Source organism: Miniopterus natalensis, chromosome X (assembly GCF_054644295.1).
Source record: "Miniopterus natalensis isolate mMinNat1 chromosome X, mMinNat1.hap1, whole genome shotgun sequence".
Classification (NCBI taxonomy): domain Eukaryota; kingdom Metazoa; phylum Chordata; class Mammalia; order Chiroptera; family Miniopteridae; genus Miniopterus; species Miniopterus natalensis.
In genome coordinates, this window is record NC_142103.1 from 25,645,729 (window position 1) to 25,667,088 (window position 21,360).

General features: G+C 35.6%; 1 protein-coding gene across 2 annotated transcripts in view; it reads right to left on the reverse strand.

Annotated features, from left to right (window-relative positions):
* The window catches only part of TBC1D8B (TBC1 domain family member 8B), a 50,489-nt gene that overhangs the window by 8,659 nt on the left and 20,470 nt on the right, over nucleotides 1-21,360 (reverse strand). The window contains exons 8-19 of one of the 2 annotated variants that reach the window (XM_016206399.2): nucleotides 17,050-17,199; nucleotides 16,364-16,514; nucleotides 15,405-15,619; nucleotides 11,438-11,555; nucleotides 10,269-10,554; nucleotides 9,169-9,298; nucleotides 8,551-8,649; nucleotides 5,411-5,479; nucleotides 5,006-5,246; nucleotides 4,228-4,293; nucleotides 2,697-2,780; nucleotides 1,287-1,343 (exon numbers count right to left, since the gene is read on the reverse strand). In XM_016206399.2, coding sequence (XP_016061885.2) covers nucleotides 1,287-1,343; nucleotides 2,697-2,780; nucleotides 4,228-4,293; nucleotides 5,006-5,246; nucleotides 5,411-5,479; nucleotides 8,551-8,649; nucleotides 9,169-9,298; nucleotides 10,269-10,554; nucleotides 11,438-11,555; nucleotides 15,405-15,619; nucleotides 16,364-16,514; nucleotides 17,050-17,199 — 1,666 coding nt within the window. The remainder of the gene's footprint in view (nucleotides 1-1,286; nucleotides 1,344-2,696; nucleotides 2,781-4,227; nucleotides 4,294-5,005; nucleotides 5,247-5,410; nucleotides 5,480-8,550; nucleotides 8,650-9,168; nucleotides 9,299-10,268; nucleotides 10,555-11,437; nucleotides 11,556-15,404; nucleotides 15,620-16,363; nucleotides 16,515-17,049; nucleotides 17,200-21,360) is intronic. The other variant, XM_016206400.2, reaches the window with a different exon arrangement.

Consider the following 21,360-nt stretch of genomic DNA (forward strand, 5'->3'; position numbering starts at 1 on the left):
CAGTTACCTACAAGCTTGCTCCCATAAGTCTGTCCGCTGATTTCTCAAAAGAAACATTTCAAGTCAGAAGACATCGGCACAAAATATTCAAAGTGATGAAAAGCAAGGACCTACAACCAAGACAACTCTGCCCAGCAAAACTGTTATTTAAAATTGAAGGAGAAATAAAGAGCTTTCCAGACAAGAAAAAATAAAGAAGTTCATTGCCACCAAACCAGTATAACAATAAATGTTAAAGGGTCTTCTTTAACAAGATGATGAAAAAAAAGATAAAAAGTATGAATAAAATAGCGACAAATATTTATCTATCAACAATTACTTTAAATGCAAATGGTTTAAATGCTTTAATCTAAAAACATACAGTGGCTGAATAAATAACAAAACAAGACCCTTACATACGCTGTCCACAAGAGATTCACTCACTTAGGGTGGAAAGACACACACAGACTGAAAGTAAAGGGATGGAAAAATATATTTCATGAAAATGGAAACAAACAAAAAAAGCTGGGATAGGAATATTTATACCAGACAAAATATATTTTAAAACAAAGGCTATAACAAGAGCTAAGGAAAGACCCAGCAATTCCACTTCTGCGTATTATCCAAAGAAAATCAAATCACTAAATTGAAAAGACATACACTTCCTTATGTTCATCACAGCATTATTTACAATAGCTAAGATATGGAAGCAATCTAATTGTCCACCAGTAGATGAATGGATAAAGAATATGTGGTACATATATACAAGGGGAATGAAATCTTGCCATCTGCAACAACATGGATGGGCCTAGAGGGTATTGTGCTGTAAGAAATAAGTCAGACAGAGAAAGACAAATACTATATGATTTCACTTATATGTAGAATCTAAAGAGCAAAATAAACGAACAAACAAAATTGAAACATTCAGACACAGGGAACATACAGATGATTGACAGAGAGAGTAGGGGGCTTAGGGGACTGGGTGAAAAAGGTGAAGGGATTAAGAAGTAAAAATTGGTAGTTACAGAATAGTCATGGGGATGTAAAGTACAGCATAGCAAATATAGTCAATAATATTGTAAAAAATACAATGAGTATTTGTCAGATGGGTACTAGATTTAACAGGGTGATCACTTCATAAGTTACATAAAATACGTAATCACTGGGTTGTATGTCTGAAACTAATATAATACTGTATGTCAACTATAATTGAAAAATTTAAAAATCAAATTGTCACATAAAAAAGAAAAATCTGCTTTTCCCCTTTGTTTAAAAAACAATTAAATTATACTCTTAGATCATAGTACCTTTTTCAGGGCTGTTTTTTACTGATTCTGATTTCTTCTCACTTGTAGGCTTAGAAACTAAAAGAAAAGAGGACAATTGCAATTTGCAAACTATTTAACAAATAGCTTTTGTAAAATAATATTTTATATTAAGACTTTTAAGCACATTATTTTCTTCCGTTCAGCAAACCAATTTTAGCTGACCTGGCCTCCTATCATTAGAAGACAAAGTATTCAAGCCTGGTCAGAATGACTTAGTTGGTTGAACACTGTCCCGTGCCAGTTCCATTCCTGGTCAGGGCACATACCTGGGTTTCGGGTTTGATCCCAAGTCAGGGAGCACATAGAAGGCAACGGATTGATGTTCCTCCCTCCCCCCCTCCCTTCCCTCCCCCCTCCCTTCCCTCCCCCCTTCCCCCCTCCCCCCCTCCCTCTTCTCTCCCTCTCCTTCTCCTTCCTCTCCCTCTCCCTCTCCCTCTCCCTCTCCCTCTCCCTCTCCCTCTCCCTCTCCCTCTCCCTCTCCCTCTCCCTCTCCCTCTCCCTCTCTCTCAGTATGTCCTTGGGTGAGGATTTAAAAAAAAAAAAAAAAAAGATGACAATGACAAAGTATTCAAGAACTTTTATAGTAAAAAGAACATTAAGGGGAAATTCATATGAATAAATTCCTAGGAGGAAGTATAGCAAATATTAAGTATTTATTTCTGGGTGGTGTTTTCTTCTTTGTGACTTTCCTCAAATTAAATTTTATTTCTTTTATTAGGAAATAAAACATACTGGAAATGAGGAAACAAACAGTCCTGATTGTGGCAATGACTCATTGTGAAATCTTGCATAAGTCACTACTACTTTCTGAACTTCAATGCCCTTATCTATGTAATTAAGGGACTTGACTACATGGTTTATTAGGTCTCTTCAAACTTTATGTTCAAACACTAACATATAGTAAACATAAACATACATTAACCAGGACATATTCCTCTATAAGACATTCACATTTATGGAACAGAAGCAAAGGACACAAAAATAAGCTCATAGTCCTTCCAAATTATGTCAATGTTTGAATAATAGCTCTGATCTTCAATCATCAAAGATTCTATTGTCTTCATTGTATTTTTAACAAGGCATGAAAATGATCTGATACATTTTAGAAATTTCTGCAATGTAAGTGGGAACTGCATTTTTTTTCTAATTCTCCAGTAAAAAAGAAATTCCATACATCAAAACCCAAAATGCAGTTTAGTCAATCAGTCAAATATTACTTACCATGCATTTAGCACTTTACTAAGTGCTGGGGTAGCACAAAAGAATCATAAGGTATAATTAACCCAAATTTTACTAGTGGTAGGTAGCTGGGTAAAGAATACTCAAGCCAGGAAGATCTCTATTGAGTGACTTATTATCAAATAGATACATCTTTGAACAGATATTTACCATGGAGCTGACTGAAATAAAGTAATTCTTCCTCAGAAAGTTCATCTCCTTTTGAAGGGTCCTTTGATTTCACTTCAGTGTAAGCTGAAAACACATTACCCAAATCAAATTTACTAACAGTGAGGAACAGAAACAGGTCCTTTAACAGTTCAAGTAAATCTGGGGACAGAGATTTAAGTAAAGGGTTTCTGTAAAAGAAAAGACATATGAAGAAATGTGGAAGTGGTACTATATTGAATAGCAAATAACAGGAAATACTTGATCACTATGAGTTCTGTTGTTTCTCCTACTTGCTTTTTTATAGTTTTCTGAGAGCTATTACAAGTTGAAATAAGAAAATCTGCCATTTGGAAATCCTGAAAATGTGACCTCAGTTATTTTAAAACATCTTCAATAATAAGGAAAACATGAAGTTGAGTGCTCTAACAGATACGTAGTGTTCTTTCTATTTTTGATCCTTCTACTGAAAGCACATTTATTACATGACAATATTAGACATTTTAATGGCAATTTTACTTGACAATGTAAAGTCCTTCATAATTAAACTATTTGGTGGTTTGTCTTTTGTTTTTAATGCTGTGTTTATGATCTGGGTGTGTGAGGAGTTAAAGATGGCTTTTAGATTTTTGGTTTGGTAAAATAATGTTTCTTGGCTATCCTGGGAAGACTCTAAAAGAGATCCCAAGTGTAGCTTTAGACAATGTTCTTTGTTTTTGTGAATTACCTATCTAAGCTAAAAGGTACTTTTGCAATGTTCCTTTAGTTGAAAGCCTAAGACTGTTTTTCCAAAATATGGGTCAGGCCTAGAAAAGTCAGCCTCTTAAGGTTAGTGGGAAACAAAGTAAATTGGAATGGTGTGGTAACACTGAGGCAGGTAGAATAGCAAAAAACCTGAGCTCTGGAGTCAAGACGTCTGTTTGAATCCTAGCTATGCAATATATTAGCTGTGTGATCTCTGGCAAGTAATTTAATCTTTTTGACCCTTAGTTTCCTTATTGTCAAAATTGGAAATATAATACCACCTTTCAGTAATATTGTGAGAATTAAATATAAGAATTCATGTAAAGTAAATGCCCTGACAGAACAAGTGCTCACTCAAAAAATGGTAGCTTTTACTTTGTTTTCCAAATCTTCACTATCCCTGCCCTGGTCTCATTTTTCTGAATAATTTGTAGTATTTCACAAGTTTGTCTAAAGTTAAATTCTACTCTCTAATGACAACAACAATAAAAATTCAACACTATATCAATATTCAAATGATAGGTAGTTCTTATATACAAACTATTTATCATTAAATTGACAGACTACTAACAGGAGGGAAACTTGTGAACCCATATGTTACAGACTCTTTTCCATAGATTTCAATGTATTTATATATCAGCAAAAGTACTGGCAGTATGATCCACGGGCCACAATAAAGGAATAACCTTATATACTGAATATTGTTATTTGTTAAAATGGAATTATATCTGTAATTATACTTGTGAAAATGGAGTCAACTCCTATACAATAAAGACTGTTAAACTCTTACCTGGAGGAATATGCAGCTTAAAAAGTAGTTTAAGCTTCTCAGTAAAACTTCCGTTATACATAATGTCTGTTCAATAAAATTTAATTGCAAATAGTCACATATCCAAAGGAAATTCAATCAATTCCAGCAACACAGATTAATTAAGATAAAGATATTAGCCAAGAATTAGAATTCAGAAACCTTCTGTTACTTAAGCTAACAGTTAAATAACCCAGTCAGCGGGATACTCTCTTTCTAGTGTGTAAGCACAATGCTCTTCTGCTGATCTCTCTTCCCTCAACCTCATATTTCTTTTTTCTTACATGTGGGCTTATACATCACTTGAGGAGAGAACTCTTCTTCAAGGGAAAATCCCTGACAAGACAGCATGCTGGGGTGTTGGAAAAGAAAGGAATGATAAAACTGGTGGCCCATCTCCAGGTACAACATGTTTGTTGGATATTTCTCTACCACTTGCCTTAGCTGTGTGGATGGATTTTTACTGAGGGAAAAAGTCCTTCTGAAGTATCCATTTGCCTGAGTGTGGGAAAATCAGGACATTCTCTTCTTCATGTTAACTGTTAAAACATCCATATCTAACAGCTTGCTTTTTTAGAAGGGTTGGGGCAAAAGGAGACCAATATAATCAGACTTAGCAACAAACACAGAAAAAGATTCAGTTATTGCTAAAGCTGGAGACAATATAACACAGGCTGATAAAAACCTGACTAAATTGGCAATAATAGGCAGTACAACTATTTTTTGCTTGATAAGAGAAAGTTATTCAACATCATCTTACCAATTGCAGAAGAGAATTCTTTGAAGTTTATAAGGCAGTCAGAGTTTTCATCCAACAATCTGAATGTCCATAAAGCTAGTGAGTCTCTGTTTGCAGAAGGAGCCCAGGGACTCAACAAGTGATATAACACTCTGAACTGCTGGCAGTCAATCTGATACTGTTCCAAATATGGCAAACTGGGGTCATGGTGCTTCAATACTGGACAACACAAACCCCAATAATAAGAAAAAAACAGCTCTTTCTATTTAAAACAAATAAAAAAGGAAAGGCATTAAATCAGCAAAAGTAATTTTACATGATTTTTTTTAAACATGTCTACTAAAATAATTAAAGACAAAATACTTAAGAGTAGTTGTGGTAAAAAATCTATTACAAGAATATTATTTTTCACTTGAAGAACAGTACCTTAAAGATGACATAAAGTTCATCCAATTCATGAAGGCTCAATTTCACATCTTGTGATACAACACGCAACTTAAAAAGATTAAAAGCAATTTAGAATTTAACACTTCAGTACAGAAATTCTCTTTGACTCCATTTAGAAATCTCCCTCTGCCAGAGTAAAATATTTTTCTTCTAACTTTAAAAAGGAATAACAAAGGTAAATGCATCTATTTTGCCCTTTAAAAAGGTTGTACATAAAATACAGTTGAATTCTACTTCACTATGTCCAAAAAGTATTAGAACTAATGACAGTCAGTCATATGGCCATTTAATAAAGGAACATAAACAAATTAGAAAACGTAAAGGAAAAAAAAGATCTCATTCATAGTAGTAACAAAACCATCAAAAGCATAGGAGTAGATAAACCCAACAAGAAATATATAAGACCTACATGATATAAACTATAAATGCTTACTAAAGGACATTTAAAAAGACATCCTTAAAATGAATATTAAAAACTTTTAAAAAGCCTTACCAGATTTCAAAATGGACTATAAAGCCATAGTACTTAAAACACTGTGGTGTTGTTGCAGAAAAAGAGACTCCAGTAATGAACCAATGTATGTATATAAGTATTTAATGTATGAAAAAGGCAGAGTATAGTAAGGATGGACTAGACAATAAATGGTAATCAAACAATATGCTGTTTCAGTTGGAATAAAATTCTATTAAGGACCGATCTCACACTTTAAGAAATAAAAGATTTAACTACATAAAAATTTGAAACTTATACACTCTGAAATATACCCTAAAGAAAATTAAGAAAAAAACAAGATTGAAGGGAAATATTAGCCGCAAATATAACTAACAATGAATTAATACCACTAATATATAAAGCTCTCCTACAATCAATAAGAAAAAGACAAACAACCTCTTAGAAAAATGGACAAAGGCTATGAATAGGCAATTAAGAGAAGAAATAAAAAAGCTAATAAACGTGATCAGTGAAATAAAAAGGATGATTTGATTTTTTAATCTATCAAATTGGTGCAAATTAAAGATTTTTAATATCTGATGTTAGTGAGAAGGTGGGGAAAAAGGAATTCTTACACACTGGTGGTGGGATTATAATATGGTACAAAACATTTGGAGGATAATTTGGCAGGATCTGTCAATTTTCAAATGGGCATACCCTTTGACTTAGCTTCTACTTCCAAGAATCTACCTTACAGATACACTCTTACAAATATGTAAAAAGAGGTATACAAGGATGTTTAGATATGGTATTACTTATAAGAACAACAACAAAAAAAGAATGTATATACACAAATAGTTAAATAAAGTATAGCATATCCATACTATAATATACTATTCAATACATTAAGTGAGGTAGATCTATAAGCATTAATATGCAATGACCATGATATACATTTGAATGAAAAGTTGCAGAATAAAATAACTAGTATGCTCTCATTTTAAAAAAAAACTATACTAGCCCGGCCGGGCGTAGCTCAGCGGTTGAGTGTCGACCTAGGATCCAGAAGATCAGGGTTCGATTCCCGGTCAGGACACATGCCTGGGTTTCGGGCTAGGCAACCGATCAATGACTCTCTCATCATCCATGTTTCTATCTCTCTCTCCTTCTCCTTTCTTCTCTCTGAAATCAATAAAGATACATTTAAAAAAATTAAAAAAAACTATACTACCTGCCCCTACCTCCCACATACACATTTATGTCTATAGATATACACAAAAATGATCTGGAAGGATATGTGCCAAATCATCTTAATATTGGTTACTCCTGGGATAGGAAAGCTTTACTTTTTTACATTTCTGGACTATCTGATTTATAATAAGCATGTATTACTTCAGTTATTTTATATCCTCATCTAAGGATATGTTTTTATTGATTTTTAGAGAGGGAAAGAGAAAGAGAGAGAGGAAGAGAGAGAGAAACATCAATATGAGAGAAACATCTGTTGTCTACCATACACTCCCGACTGGGGATCAAACCTACAACCTTTTTGGTGTATGAGACAATGCTCCCACCAACTGAGCCAACCAGCCAGGGCCTACTGCAGTATTTTTATTTTTTTATTTTTATTTTTTTAAATATATCTTTACTGATTTCAGAGAGAGGAAAGGAGATGGAGAGAGAGATATAGAAACATCAATGAGAGTCATTGATTGGCTGCAGCACACAACCCGGGCCTGTGCCCTGACCGGGAATTGAACCCCGATCGCCTGGATCCTAGGTCGACGCTCAACCGCTGAGCCACGTCCGGCCGGGCCTTCAGTATTTTTAAAAGTTAATATAGAAAAACTAAAACAAGGGGGTTCTATGCTAATTATGTCACAGTAACATCACTGATTTCATTGAAATCTAAACCTGGAATCTTATGCTCATGATAAAAGCTCAAACAGTACAGAAGGGTATATAAAACTCTCCCTCTTCTGATCAGCAGTCTATTAATCCCACTGACCAGAGGCAACCAATATTAACAGCTTCTTATGTACCCATACAAATATTACAAATGAGTGTATTTAAAAAACACTGCTTTAGACATTTTCTACTTTATCTTAGGTATCTAGGATAATAATATACATTAGCAGCATTGACTGCTATGAAGGTCAGCTGTTCTTATTGACAAAGTACATCACAAATATGTTATGCTTAAATGCCTACATCATCGTATTCACTACTGAAGGTCAAATAACACAAAGCATGGGTGAAAAAAGTGAAGAGATGGAGAAATACTGATTGGTAGTTACAAAATAGTCATGGGGATATAAAGTACAGCATAGAAAATTAAGCCAATAATATTGTAATAACTATGTATGGTGCCAGGTGGGTACTGCAAATATTGGGGGAAACACTTGGTAAAGTATATGATTGCCTAACCACTATGCTTTATATCTGAAACTAATACAAATAATATTAAATGTAAGTTGTGATCGAACAAAATAAAAAAATAAAGCAATTTCCCCCAAAAAAGAAAATAACTTATTTCCTCTAAAAAATTTATAGTAAGTTGTGGCAAGAATCTACATAAAAAGTTTAGTTATTCTCATTTTCTTTATATAGAATGATAATTTTTAAGAGGAAGTTGAAGAAAAAATCGTCACTCCAATTGGTTTCCCTGCATTGGGTGGTTACTCACCACATTCTGCTTTGTCGTTTCCTCTAGGGTCTGTATCACATACAACCTACTTCGACAGCGCATGCTGTGTATATCTTCACAACGAATAGTACCATATTTCTGCAAGAAATATGATTTCAGTGAATACTCATTCATAATAAACATCAACTTCTCTTACAATTGAATTTCATCAGATTCAATTCTCAGACTCTTTCTATTTCTAGCTATTTTCTTAACTTGGTCAGTGATTATGCAAATTTTCACCTCCCACATTTCATTTTTTCTACATATTCACTGGAGAGAATTCCATCTACTATGTGTCTAGAATAAGTATAAGAACATTGGTAAAATTCTTAGTCTCTAAGAAGAGAATATTTTCTCCTTTTTATATAGTGACAGATATTTACTTATTTGTGAAAGCAAGTGAATATAGTTTCATTTAAAGAAAAGCAAATGGAAGTAGAGGAGGCTACATAACCTAGGAACAGTTCACAGAACTCATTGTTAAAGTGAATTCATATTTTAAAATTGTATCTTTACTTGTATTATCTTACTCCTAATATACCACTAGAGACAGAACTATAGTATCAATTATTTTAAATATGCTATGTAATTATATTTATGATTTGAAAAACTTACCTCATTTGACTCTCTAATCAAATCTGTAATATCCACTCTAATATGACTGTTTTTTTCATCACTCACATTTGAACCCTGCTGAACACTTGAAGGCAATGGGCTATCCTTATTAGTGATACTGTCAAAGAACCTATCCAAAAGTGATAGTAATACAAGAATTAGTGGAAGTAAAATGCAGAGAAAATGACAGCTAATTTCTCCATAGTTAGTCAGAGGTTAATTTCAATTGAGAGGACAAGGGATAGTCTTATGAAGAAGTGAAATTTGAAGATGGTTTGGAATTAGGAAGACATGGGAGTGGGGAGTGGGGAGTGGGGAGCGGGGAGCGGGGAGTAGGGAATGGGATGGTGAAGTAATTATTTCAGTGGTGGGGAGTACAGCATGATGGAAGCAAACAGGCTCAGAGAAATCTGAGCAGATTCAGTAAACACCACATAGCCCAGTAAGTATGGAATATAGTGTATGTAGAGGCATGGAAGGAGAAATAAGTTAAGAATAGGTACATCAAGGCCTTAACATAGTGAGTTCTAAATGTTAGAGTGAGGTATTTATATTTCATGTTTACACAATGGGATTTGGTGCACATTATAACAGTTACCCAATTAAATATTCATTCATTTAACATATACATACACAGTGTGTACACACACACACACACACACACACACACACACACACACACACAGTGTTTTAACACAAAACAGCATTTGTAGAAAAGACAATAGGAAAATAAAGCTCAGTCTAGCACTTAGAAACCAGAACAATTTCCCCCACTGGATATTTAACATTATCAACTACCCATTCCCCCTCAAATTACTTTTACACAGTACACTTTATAGCTTAAACTGGGACTATGAAAATCCCAGAACAATGAATCAACAATATTAGTGGCTTACTTCAAAGTGATTTACTTTTGTTATGTTCTATATGGAAACAGAGGAGTGGATTTTAGGCCTAGCTTAGTCATTCAACTAGCATTGTGACCCTGGGCAAAATGCTTCAAGTTTCTAGGCTTATGTTCCACACCTGTAAAATAAGGGACTGAATAACATAATCTCTAACGGGTTCACCAGATTTAAATGTTATGGTTCTTATAATACCTGTTTAAAGCTGTCACGGCTTCAGCATCATCTTTACATGCCAGCAGTTTGTCTAAATTATAGTCAAGTATTGCCAATCCCAGTTGTAAAATGGCCTTTATTCCATCATAGAAGAAACAGTCCACCACATTCACTGCACTTTCAATAGGTAGTACACTAATAAAAAGTGTGAGGAACCATGAGAGAGAAACGGAAGAAAAAAATGTCATATCGGTCATGTGTTCTGTCAGCTGGGGAAGGTGATCCCTGATAAGTTCTTCAAATACAGCCTGATCTACCAAGGCACCTGGAGAACATAAAAAGAAGTTTAAAATTGAACACCTTTCAAAAGGACTTGTTACTGATACTTCCTACTTCTATTAGTATGCTGATAAATCTTTTTTTCTTCCATAAATTATGAATTTCTTCAGTACCTTTTCTATTTCACAAATCTCTTTATCTGTTAGTAGAGTGTCTTGCATAAGGAAACACTTGAAAAACTAAATTTATTGAATCGTTATTATGTGTAGAAATCTGTAATATGCCAATTAATAAAATGGGCTCAACTTCAATAAGCTCAATATCTAGTAGAACTTAAGATAAACACATAAAAAACTAAAATGAAAAACTATACAATCAATGACCTAGCCATGATACCATGAAGGCTTGATGGTACAAAGGAGAGACCATCTATGGTTTTAAGATAGGGGAATCACAGATCTATAAATATTTGATTACTAAAGACAATATTACACAATTTAGAAACCAAGAACCTGGTCCTTCTTTCAAACCTTTTAAATATCTATACAATCCATATAAATGTGGGGATTTTAAGCTGATTAAAACCTCTCATCAAGAAAGTATTAATCCAACAGCTCTCAATGCTTCAGATCACCATTGTTTTAGCAATACAGAGAGAATAAACTTAAAATTTCTATTTTATTAAGAAACAGGCCAGGTACTTTATTTTTTTAAAGCAACATATTAATCTTCCAAATTATTATTTAGTACAAAAATCTTTTCACTTGAGTGTGCCTGTGAATGTGACATTTTGATACTGCTTACATTTTGTATATTTTAAAACCTAACTGATCAGTTCTTCCACTTGATAGGTAATTGGATAGACAAGAGGCATATAAATTGTTTAGAAAATAAATGTGTTGTTTTATGTTTTTTTTTTTTCTTTTTACCAATAATTCGACGATTAAAATAATCAGGCAACATTCGTTCACATACAGCAACCAGAAGCCAAAAAGCTTCTTCCTCTTTTGCATACAGAAGCAACACTGAAGTCAAAATGTTCATTGCCTAAAATTCATAGAAAAATAAAAAACAGTCATTTAGATGATCCATTCATTTAAACTACTTTTCCAAAAAAAATCTGTATTGAAAAGTTTCAATGAATAAATAAGATCAATATGCAATCCTTATGGGTGCTCAACCCATTATAAATCAATCTGTGGCAGAGAGAGCTAGCTATCCACCATAATCCATACTTGCTTCTTCCATAGTATCTGGACATATGTGTGCTCAGCCACACATTTTGCAGACTTCTTTGTAAATAGGTGTGACCACGAGACCAAGATCCTCCAATAGAATGTATGTGAGACATCAAAATTACAACTAAACTACAGAACAACCATTATTCAGAATCGTCTGAGATCTGGCTGAATGGAAGTACTACACCTAGGGAATTAAAAAAGAAGACACAGGGATATTGGTAGGAGGGGTGGAGACATGGAACAGGCTGGTCCCACACCCATGTGTGGTGGATGAAAACTGGGAGGGATATCTCAGCTACATAGGTGCCCCATGAGGTGCGAAGAGTCCTAGCCCCAAACCAAGCCCCCAAGCCCAGGGTTCCAGTGCCAGGAAGAGAAGTTCCCACATCTTCCAGCTGTAAAAATACCAATGGGTATTGAGGCTGAAGGAGATGGAGGGCTTCTGGAATCCTAGCTAGTTCCTCTTAAAGGGTCTGCACACGGACTTAATCAGAATTACTTGCTCTAAGCTCGAGCACTGGGGCAGCAGCTCAAAAGGCATCCAAGACATACTAGGAGGAACTGAATTCTCTGACATCAGAATGAGAGCTGGGGGAAGGCACAGCTTTCTCCCAGACAGAAGTGCTGGCAGAACCACAGTTCCTTTGATGAGTCCCCACCCCTACAGAGCCAGCAGGTAGGCACCATATCTGAGAATCCATCAACCTAGATCATACTATTTGCCCAACCCAATTTTCTGGCCCTCCCAAGCTGTTTCTAATGGTTTTTCCATACAAATGGCCTGTCTTGGCTCATGCTTCAGATTTTCCTAAAATCTCTCAAACAAGCAGTATCTGGCCTCAGCGGCACCGTACCTCTTGCTAACTGGCCCCAGGCTGGGTACTACCAGTAGCTGGCCTTGGTTTGAAGCATGGCCTCACCTGGACACCTCTAAGCCCAGCACAAGTGGCAGCCATTTGCCCATTGTGTTGTAGCTCATGCTGGGTGCCCCAGGCAGAACATATGCAGCAGCTGACCTTGGCCTGCACTTCCCGGGAGGCCCCAGACCCAGTACACCCAGTGGACAGCTCCAGACCACATCAAAGCACCACCATCCAACCCCTTCCATAAGCACACACTCAAGGAGTGAACTCAGGAGCCACCAGAGCCCCACTGAAGTAAGCCCTGCTCTGTGGGGTGGGCCCCTGCACAGCTGATCCTCCATGGTGGTCCGAGGTCAGTGGTCGTACCCAGTCCTTGCAGATGATTGATGTGGAGGTAAATCTCTCCCCCCCATTGGCATGACAACAGCAATCAAGGCTCAACTACAAGAGGAAGGTGTACATAACCCACATGAAAGTGCACCTCGAATAACCAGCTTGGGTGATCAGGGAGGCTGTGCCACTGGACCCTGCGGAACACCTACTACATAAGGCAGTCTACAAAACCTGGGAGAAATAGCAGCTCTACTTAATACACAGAAACAACCACAGGGATGATGCCAAAGTGAGGAGACAAAGAAACATGTCCCAAATGAAAGAACAGAACAAAACTCCAAAAAAAGAACTAAACAAAAGAGATATAAGCAATCTACCAGATGCAGAGTTCAAAACGCTGGTTATGAGTATGCTCAGTGAACTTAGTAAGAACTTCAAGAGCATAAAAAGGAGCATTCAGAAATGAAGGATACACTAGCTGAAATAAAGAATAATTTATAGGGAATCAACAGTACAGTAGATGAAACTGAGAATCATATCAGCGATTTGGAATATAAGAAAGCAAAACATGCCCAATCAGAACAGCAAAAAGAAAAAATAATAAAAACAAATGGGGATAGTGTAAGGAGCCTCTAGGACTATTTCAAGGGTACCAAAATACACATCATGGAGATGCCAGAAGGAGAAGAGAGAAAGAAATTGAAAACCTATTTGAAAAACTAATGACAGAAAACTTCCCTAACTTGGTGAAGGAAATATACATACAAGTCGAGGAAGCGCAGTCTCAAACAAGAGGAAACCAAAGAGGCCCACATCAAGACACATCATAATTAAAATGCAGAAGGTTAAAGACAAAGAGAGAATCTTAAAAGCAGCAAAAGAAAAGCAGTTACCTATAAGCTCCCATAAGACTACCAGCTGATTTCTCAACAGAAACTTTTCAGGCCAGAAGGGATTGGCATGAAATATTCAAAGTGATGAAAAGCAAGGACATACAACCAAGATCACTCTACCCAGCAAAGCTATCATTTAGAACTGAAGGGCAAATAAAGAGTTTCCCAGGTAAGAAAAAGCTAAAGGAGCTCATCACCACCAAACCAGTATTACATGAAATATTAAAGGGTTTTCTTTAAGAAGAAAAACATAAGATAAAAAATATGAACAATAAAATGGCAATGAAGACATATCTATCAACAATTGAATTGAAAAAACAAAATATATAAACAAGCAGAATATAAACAGACTCATAGATATAGAGAACATTTTGATGGCTGCCAGATGGGAAGGGGTTTGGCGGGGATAGATGAAAAAGGTGAAAGGATTAAGAAGTACAAATTGGTTGTTACAGAATAGTCATAGGGAGTAAAGTACAGCATAGGGAATATAGTCAATAATATTCTAATAACTATGTATGGTGACAGATGAGAGTGAGATTTATCAGGATGATCACTTAAGTTATGTAATGTCAAATCACTGGGGTGTACACTTGAAACTAATATAATAATGTATGTCAACTGTAATTGAAAAATAAAACCTCCTTCCTCTGAGTAGTAATGGCAATAAAAGAGCACCTTGGAAGCCATGTTTTGAAGATGACTGAGTCTGCTGTCAGCCTAAGTCCTTGAATAATATGGAGCGCTGCCTACTGACTCAAAAATTCACTCTCCTCTGTTTATTTCAAGTAAACTTTTTTGTTTTAAGCTATTACCTGTTTGAAATTATTTGTGTTAGCAGTCCAGCATACCCTAATAAATATGCTGTGTTCCTAAAGGATTTTTTTCAATGATTCTGCAACTGCCTACAAAATAAAATTCAAACTCCTGACCTATCCTAATCTACCTTAGTGATTATTTTTCTCCAATTACTTTGCTTCATTCACCTCACACTTCTACTAAATAGAACAGAGTCCTATATACATTCCACATTTACCTTTATCTGTGTTTGTTTAGACTGATCTCTTCTTCTGGAATGTTCTTTCATTCTATCTCCATACATCCAAAATTCATAATTTTTAAAACCTACAAATGCTACCTGCTCCATGAAGCCTTCTCTGATTCCTCTTGAAAATAACTTTCCCTATTTTAAATCCTGACAGGACTTTATATTTCTCTAATAATCTTCCTCATTTTTCATTTGCCAATGAACATGTTTTTAATACCTATATACTTCTAAGGGCAAGATCCTTATCTGATGCATCTTTATACAGTCTTTGGCACCTAGTACAATATCTTTTACAGAGCAGAGATTTAGTAAACATTGGTTAAATATAAAAGAAAAATGATTTAACAAATATCAGTTCTCCTAAGTATTCCCACTATCATTCTACTTCGACTAATATCCACTATTAATTGCAACCCAACCTCTGTCCTTATCACAACTTTCAAACTAGTAGAGTTGGATTTGATGTGATTTTTATCACTTGGAACATGTACACAGTTGGGTTCATAAGAAAGTCGTACCTGGCAGTATCCAATTTTGGGATTCCTGTATGCATAAGCAGTGAGTACTCGTCTCAGAGCAGATATGCCCGTGTCACTCTGAAAGGCTGGGTGCTCAGGCAGGGAGCGACGTAAGTCACGTTCAATTTCTTCAGTAGCCAAGTTGCAGGTCCCTAAGGACTGTTCAACCACTTTAGCATAATAGCCAGGATTAGCAGCCATGTCATTAACAGCGCCTGTAAAGATGATTGTATTAACACACAAAAGAAGAGGAATATAATAAAACTATAACTTGCATATATACATGAAGAATTGGAATACCTTTAAATTTAGCTTTATGCTTAAGTGATATCTGAGTACAAACAAAAGAAAAACCTTGCCCAGCCAGGCGTGGCTCAGCAGTTGAGCGTCAACTTAGGATCCAGGTGATCGGGATTCGATTCCCGGTCAGGGCACAAGCCCGAGTTGCGGGCTCAATCCCCAGTCAGGGGCGTGCAGGAGGCAGCCAATCAACGACTCTTTCATCATTGATGTTTCTCTCTCTCTCCCTCTCCTTTCCTCTCTCTGAAATCAATAAAGATATATTAAAAAAGAAAAACCTTCACCCTAGAATCTATAACATGAGGACAACACCAACCTCATATAACAGAATAACATTTTCATGAACTGTTTTCCCCTTTAACTTTCCTTTGACACTAGAGATAGAGATACCCCCAACCTATTAGCTATAACTTGCCTAATAAACTAATCTGCCTAGGCAAGGGATATGAGGATATATTGGTAAGTATACATAACTAACATACCCTCTGTGATTAGTTTGGATTCATGATGAATAAAACTTTGTCCTAGCCATCTTTACAATTATTTTTATTTAGCTTGGTGCATAATTCCTAGAAGGGGCATAATTAATGTCTGTTAAATAAATAAATAAATAAATAAATAAATAAATAAATAAATAAATAAATAAATAAATGTAATACCTGAAAAAAGCATCCAGAGCTCTCCTCTTAAGGTCTCTGGAATCCCTCTTATAACCAGATCTCGAGTCTTTTTGGTCCGAAACATGGTAACACCACGCCCACATTCTGAAAATAGGATGTTCCATGATTGTTCTTTCATCTTTTCTTTCAACTATAACAATAACAAAAAATCCAAACAACTAAACATAATGAGAAATTAACTTCTTTGAAATAACTTGATAGCTCTCATCACCAAGAAATAATACATATGGAAATCAAGAACATACAAACTCAAAATCAGTATTCAGAGGGGACCAAAATTGGACTACCATCATCACAAAAATATTTTAGATCCATGTGAGCATAACAGATTTAACTTACTATTTTAATTCTTAGCTAAGCTCATATAAAGTAGGAAAAACATTACATTTAGGACGTAAAGCTTTGAACCATCATTAACCTTGATTAGGACTGATTAGAAATCTATACAATTAACTCAATGTTCAACTATCATCCTTTATCTTAATTCATGAGAATAGTTCTTTTGTGTGATGGAACCAAACAAATTATACAGTAGTACCTGCTGGAAAACCTTTTCAAGCCCCAAAAGAAGAGTGGTTCAGTTGTGGTACCTTCTAGTCTGTTCTAAGATTTTTATTTTTGATCAAGTGTTTCAGTCCATAGTAATAAATATTTTGTTTCCCTACCATTTTGGAATTAAGAGTCTCCATATTCTGAGGGTGATACACTGTCATTAAGGCTTCAGTGTTCACAGTTTCACTGTGTTCTCTCTGACATGTCAAAGATTGTACCTCATTATTATCAGATGGATCTGTAGAATGAGAACTAATAGGAACCTGAAAAACAAAGAATGTAATTGTCCCAAATGTACGCTTAATAGTTTTTGCAAAAATAAAAAGTGATAATGTTTTATCTATAATTTATAAAACACAATTTATATGCATAATAAATATTATTAAAAGCAATGTTTAAGGAGACAGAGAGACACTGTTTTTCTATCAAAATTAGAGATGACAACAAACTAATGTCTCTAACAGAGAACTCAGGACCTACATGAACCAATCCACTCCCCTACAAAAGCAATAAAATACTGGCAAAACATTGGGGAGGGGACACAGAACATAGGAAATGAACCAAAGGCACACAACAAACTGAAAAGCATCAATTCAAGTAAAATGAATGAATCTCAACAAGAACACCAGCCTGTGAAGTTTTAACTTGAGGCTATTCCTATCTGATACCCTCTCAAGCTCAGAGGTGTGGTAGTCATGAAAACCAGCATTATCATAGCCAAGGGTCTTCCATTGGAGCTGCACTAAAATCCCCATCCCTAGGACACAGTATTTTGACTAAAGTATCAGCTCCCTGGAAAATCTCCATTCCCAGGGTGTTATTATTTAATTTGATTCAGAGCTCAGCTCTGTGAAAAAAGTCCCTTCCCCATGTTAGAAAGAACCACAGCATAGCAATCTGCTAATTACTTCACAGCTGCCTAAACCTAATTATGTATGCAGAAAACAAGAGCCTGGCTAGAAATGTAAAAGGAAGACCTGGAGAACTAGATGGCCATAGGGAACTTTGAAAGGTGCCAACATATTCTTGGGATCTAAACGTATGCATGCATGTGCAGGGCTATGAACCTGCCCAGGAAAAGAAAGAGACAGGAGAGAAGATCCAGTCACTCAACTCTGGATGACTTTGAAAGTAAGAAATGAAAGCTAAGACTAATTTATAAACTGCCAAAAGTTTGAGGTATACCTTCACACAAAGATCCCCTTGGCAAAAGGTGGCAAACTTAATAGTTTAAGGCATTTAAGGAAATCTTGACTCATTGGCTGACCACCAATTTATACTAACCCAGTGGCTGATCCAAGCAAGCCAGGCTTAAAAATAAAAACAAAAAGTATAAACAGAAAAGCAGACAACAAAAAATGCCCCTAAGGGGTCCAGTTCTTAGATTTTGTAAACTAAAAGTGTAAAGCAGCTATTATAAATATATTCAAAAGACTAAAGGAATCTTAAAAAAATACAGGACTCAGTTAAAAAGTGGGCAAAAGATGCCCTGGCCAGGTAGCTCAGTTGCTTAGAATGACATCCTGATACACCAAGGTTGCAGGTTCAATCTCCCTGGTCACGGCACATACAAGAACCAATCAATGAATGCATAAATAAGTGGAACAACAAATGGATGTTTCTCTCTCTCTCTCTCTCTCTCCCTTCCTCTCTCTCTAAATCAATTTTAAAACATTAAAAAAAAAGGATTATTCATTTAAAAAAAAAGAGAGAGATCTAAGATGGCAGCAGATTAACTGGAAGCTACACTAACCTCCTCCCAGGACCAACCTGGAATTACAACTACATTATAGAAAAATCATCCTGAATAACCAACTGAAGAGTATCTGGAAAGAAGTCTTATTAACCAAGGACTTACAGAAGGAGCCATATTGAGACTGGTAGGAAGTACAGAGGCATGAGAGGACTGGCTGGGAAGAGCACCAGAACCAGAAAATGTGCCCACAAAACATCCTGCTGGGAAAAGCAGCAGGGTCTCTGTCCACCAGGGAGAGATTCCTAGAGACACAGGCACCCTTTCAAAGGGCCAACACACGAAATTTCATTTGCAGCCACTCATATCAAGCAACTTCCCTGACCATAATGCTCTGAAACTAGAAATCAATTTCAGGAAGAAAATTAAAAAACACACAAGGACATGGAGACTAAATAACACATTACTAAACAAAGAATGGGTTAACAATGAGATCAAGGAAGAAATCAAAAGATAACTTGAAACAAATGAAAATGAGGACACAACAACCTAAAATCTGTGGGACACAGGGAAAGAAGTCCTAAGAGGGAAATTCATAGCATTAGAGGCCTATTTCAAGAAAGAAGAGAAAGCTCAAATAAACAATCTAATTTTACACTTAAAGGTACTAGAAAAAAAAAAGCAAGCCCAAAGTGAGTGGGAAGAAGGAAGAAAATAATAAAGATCAGAGCAGAAATTAAAGAAATAGAATTTAAAAAAACAATACAGCCCTGGCTGGTTTGGCTTAGTGGTTAGAGCGTTGACCTGTAGACTGAAGGGTCTCGGGTTTGACTCTAGCCAAGGCCACATACCTTGGTTGCAGGCTTGATCCCTAGACCCGGTTGGGGCGCATGCCGGAGGCAACCAATCAATGTGTCTCACATGGATGTTTCTGTCTCTGTCTCCCCCTCCCACTCTCTCTGAAAAAGCAATAGAAAACATATCCTCAGGTGAGGATTAAAATTAATTAATTTTAATTTAATTTAATTTAATTAATTAATTTTTAAAAATGAAAGAGAAGTAACAACTGACATCAAAGAAATAGAGAGGACTGTAAGAAAATGTTATAAACAACTACATGCCAACAAATTGGACAAACTGGATGAAATGGGTAAATTCCTAGAAACATACAATCTTCCAAACTAAATCAGGGAGAATCAGAGAATTTGAATAGATAGATTACAGCCAGTGAAATTAAAGTAGTAATCAAAAAAACTCCCAATAAACAAAAGCTCTGGACCAGATGGCCTCATAGGTGAATATTACCAAACATTCAGAGAACTAAAGCCTATCCTTCTCAAACTATTACAAAAAATTCAACAGGAGGGAAGACTTCAAAGCTCATTTTACAAGGCAAGCATTATCCTAATTCCAAAACCAAATAAACACATTACAAAGACAGAAAATTATGGGCCAATATCCTTGATGAAAATAGATGCTAAAATCCTCAACAAAATATTAGCAAATCAAATCCAGCAATATATTAAAAAGATCATACACCACAATCAAGTGAGATTTATTCCAGGGATGCAAGGCTGGTACAATATCTGCAAATCAATAAACATGATACACCACATTAAAAAATGAAGACTAAAAACCATATGATCATATCAAAAGATGCAGAAAAAGCATTTGATAAAATCCAGTTCCCATTTATGATAAAAATTCTCAGCAAAGCAGGAATAGAGGAAACATACCTCAATGTAATAAAGGCCACATATGACAAACCCACAGCCAACATACTCAATGAGCAAAACCTACAAGCTTTCCCCTTAAGATCAGGGACAAGACAGGAATGTCCACTTTCACCACTCATATTCGACATAGTACTGGAAGTCCTAGCTACAGCAATGAGACAAGAAGAAAAAATAAAAGGCATCCAAATTGGAAAGAAGGAAGTAAAGCAGTCATTATTTTAGATGACATGATACTGTCTATAGAGAACCCTAAAGATTCCACCGAAAAACTACTAGAACTGATAAGTGCATTCAGTAGAGTAGCAGGATACAAAATAAATATCCAGAAATCAGTTGCATTTTTACATACCAATAATAAATTATCAGAAAGGAAAACTAAGAATACAATCCCATTCACAATTGCTTCAGAAAGCATAAAGTGCCTAGGAATAAATTTAACCAAACATGTGAAAGACCTATACTCAGAAAATTATAAGACACCGAAGAAAGAAATTGAAGATACAAATAAGTGGAAGCAACTACTCTGTCCATGGATAGGAAAAATTAACATCATTAAAATGTCCTTACTATCCAAAGCAATCTACATTTTTAACACAATTCCAATCAAGATACCAAATGCATATTTCACAGAACTAGAACAAATATTCCAAAACTTTACATGGAACCATGAAAGACTCCGAATAGCAACAGTGATCTTGAGAAAGAAGAACAAAGTTGGAGGTATCACTGTACCTAATATCAAACTATACTACAGGATCACACTAATCAAAACAGCATGGTACTGGCATTAAAACAGACATATAGATCAACTGAACAGAATAAAGAGCCCAGAAATAAACCCATGCCTTTATAGTCAATTAATATTTGACAAAGAAGGCAAAAACATACAATGGGGTAAAGATAGTTTATTCAATAAATTGTGTTGGGAAAATTGGACAGATACATGTAAAAAAATGAAACTAGACCACCCTCTTATACCACATACAAGAAAACTC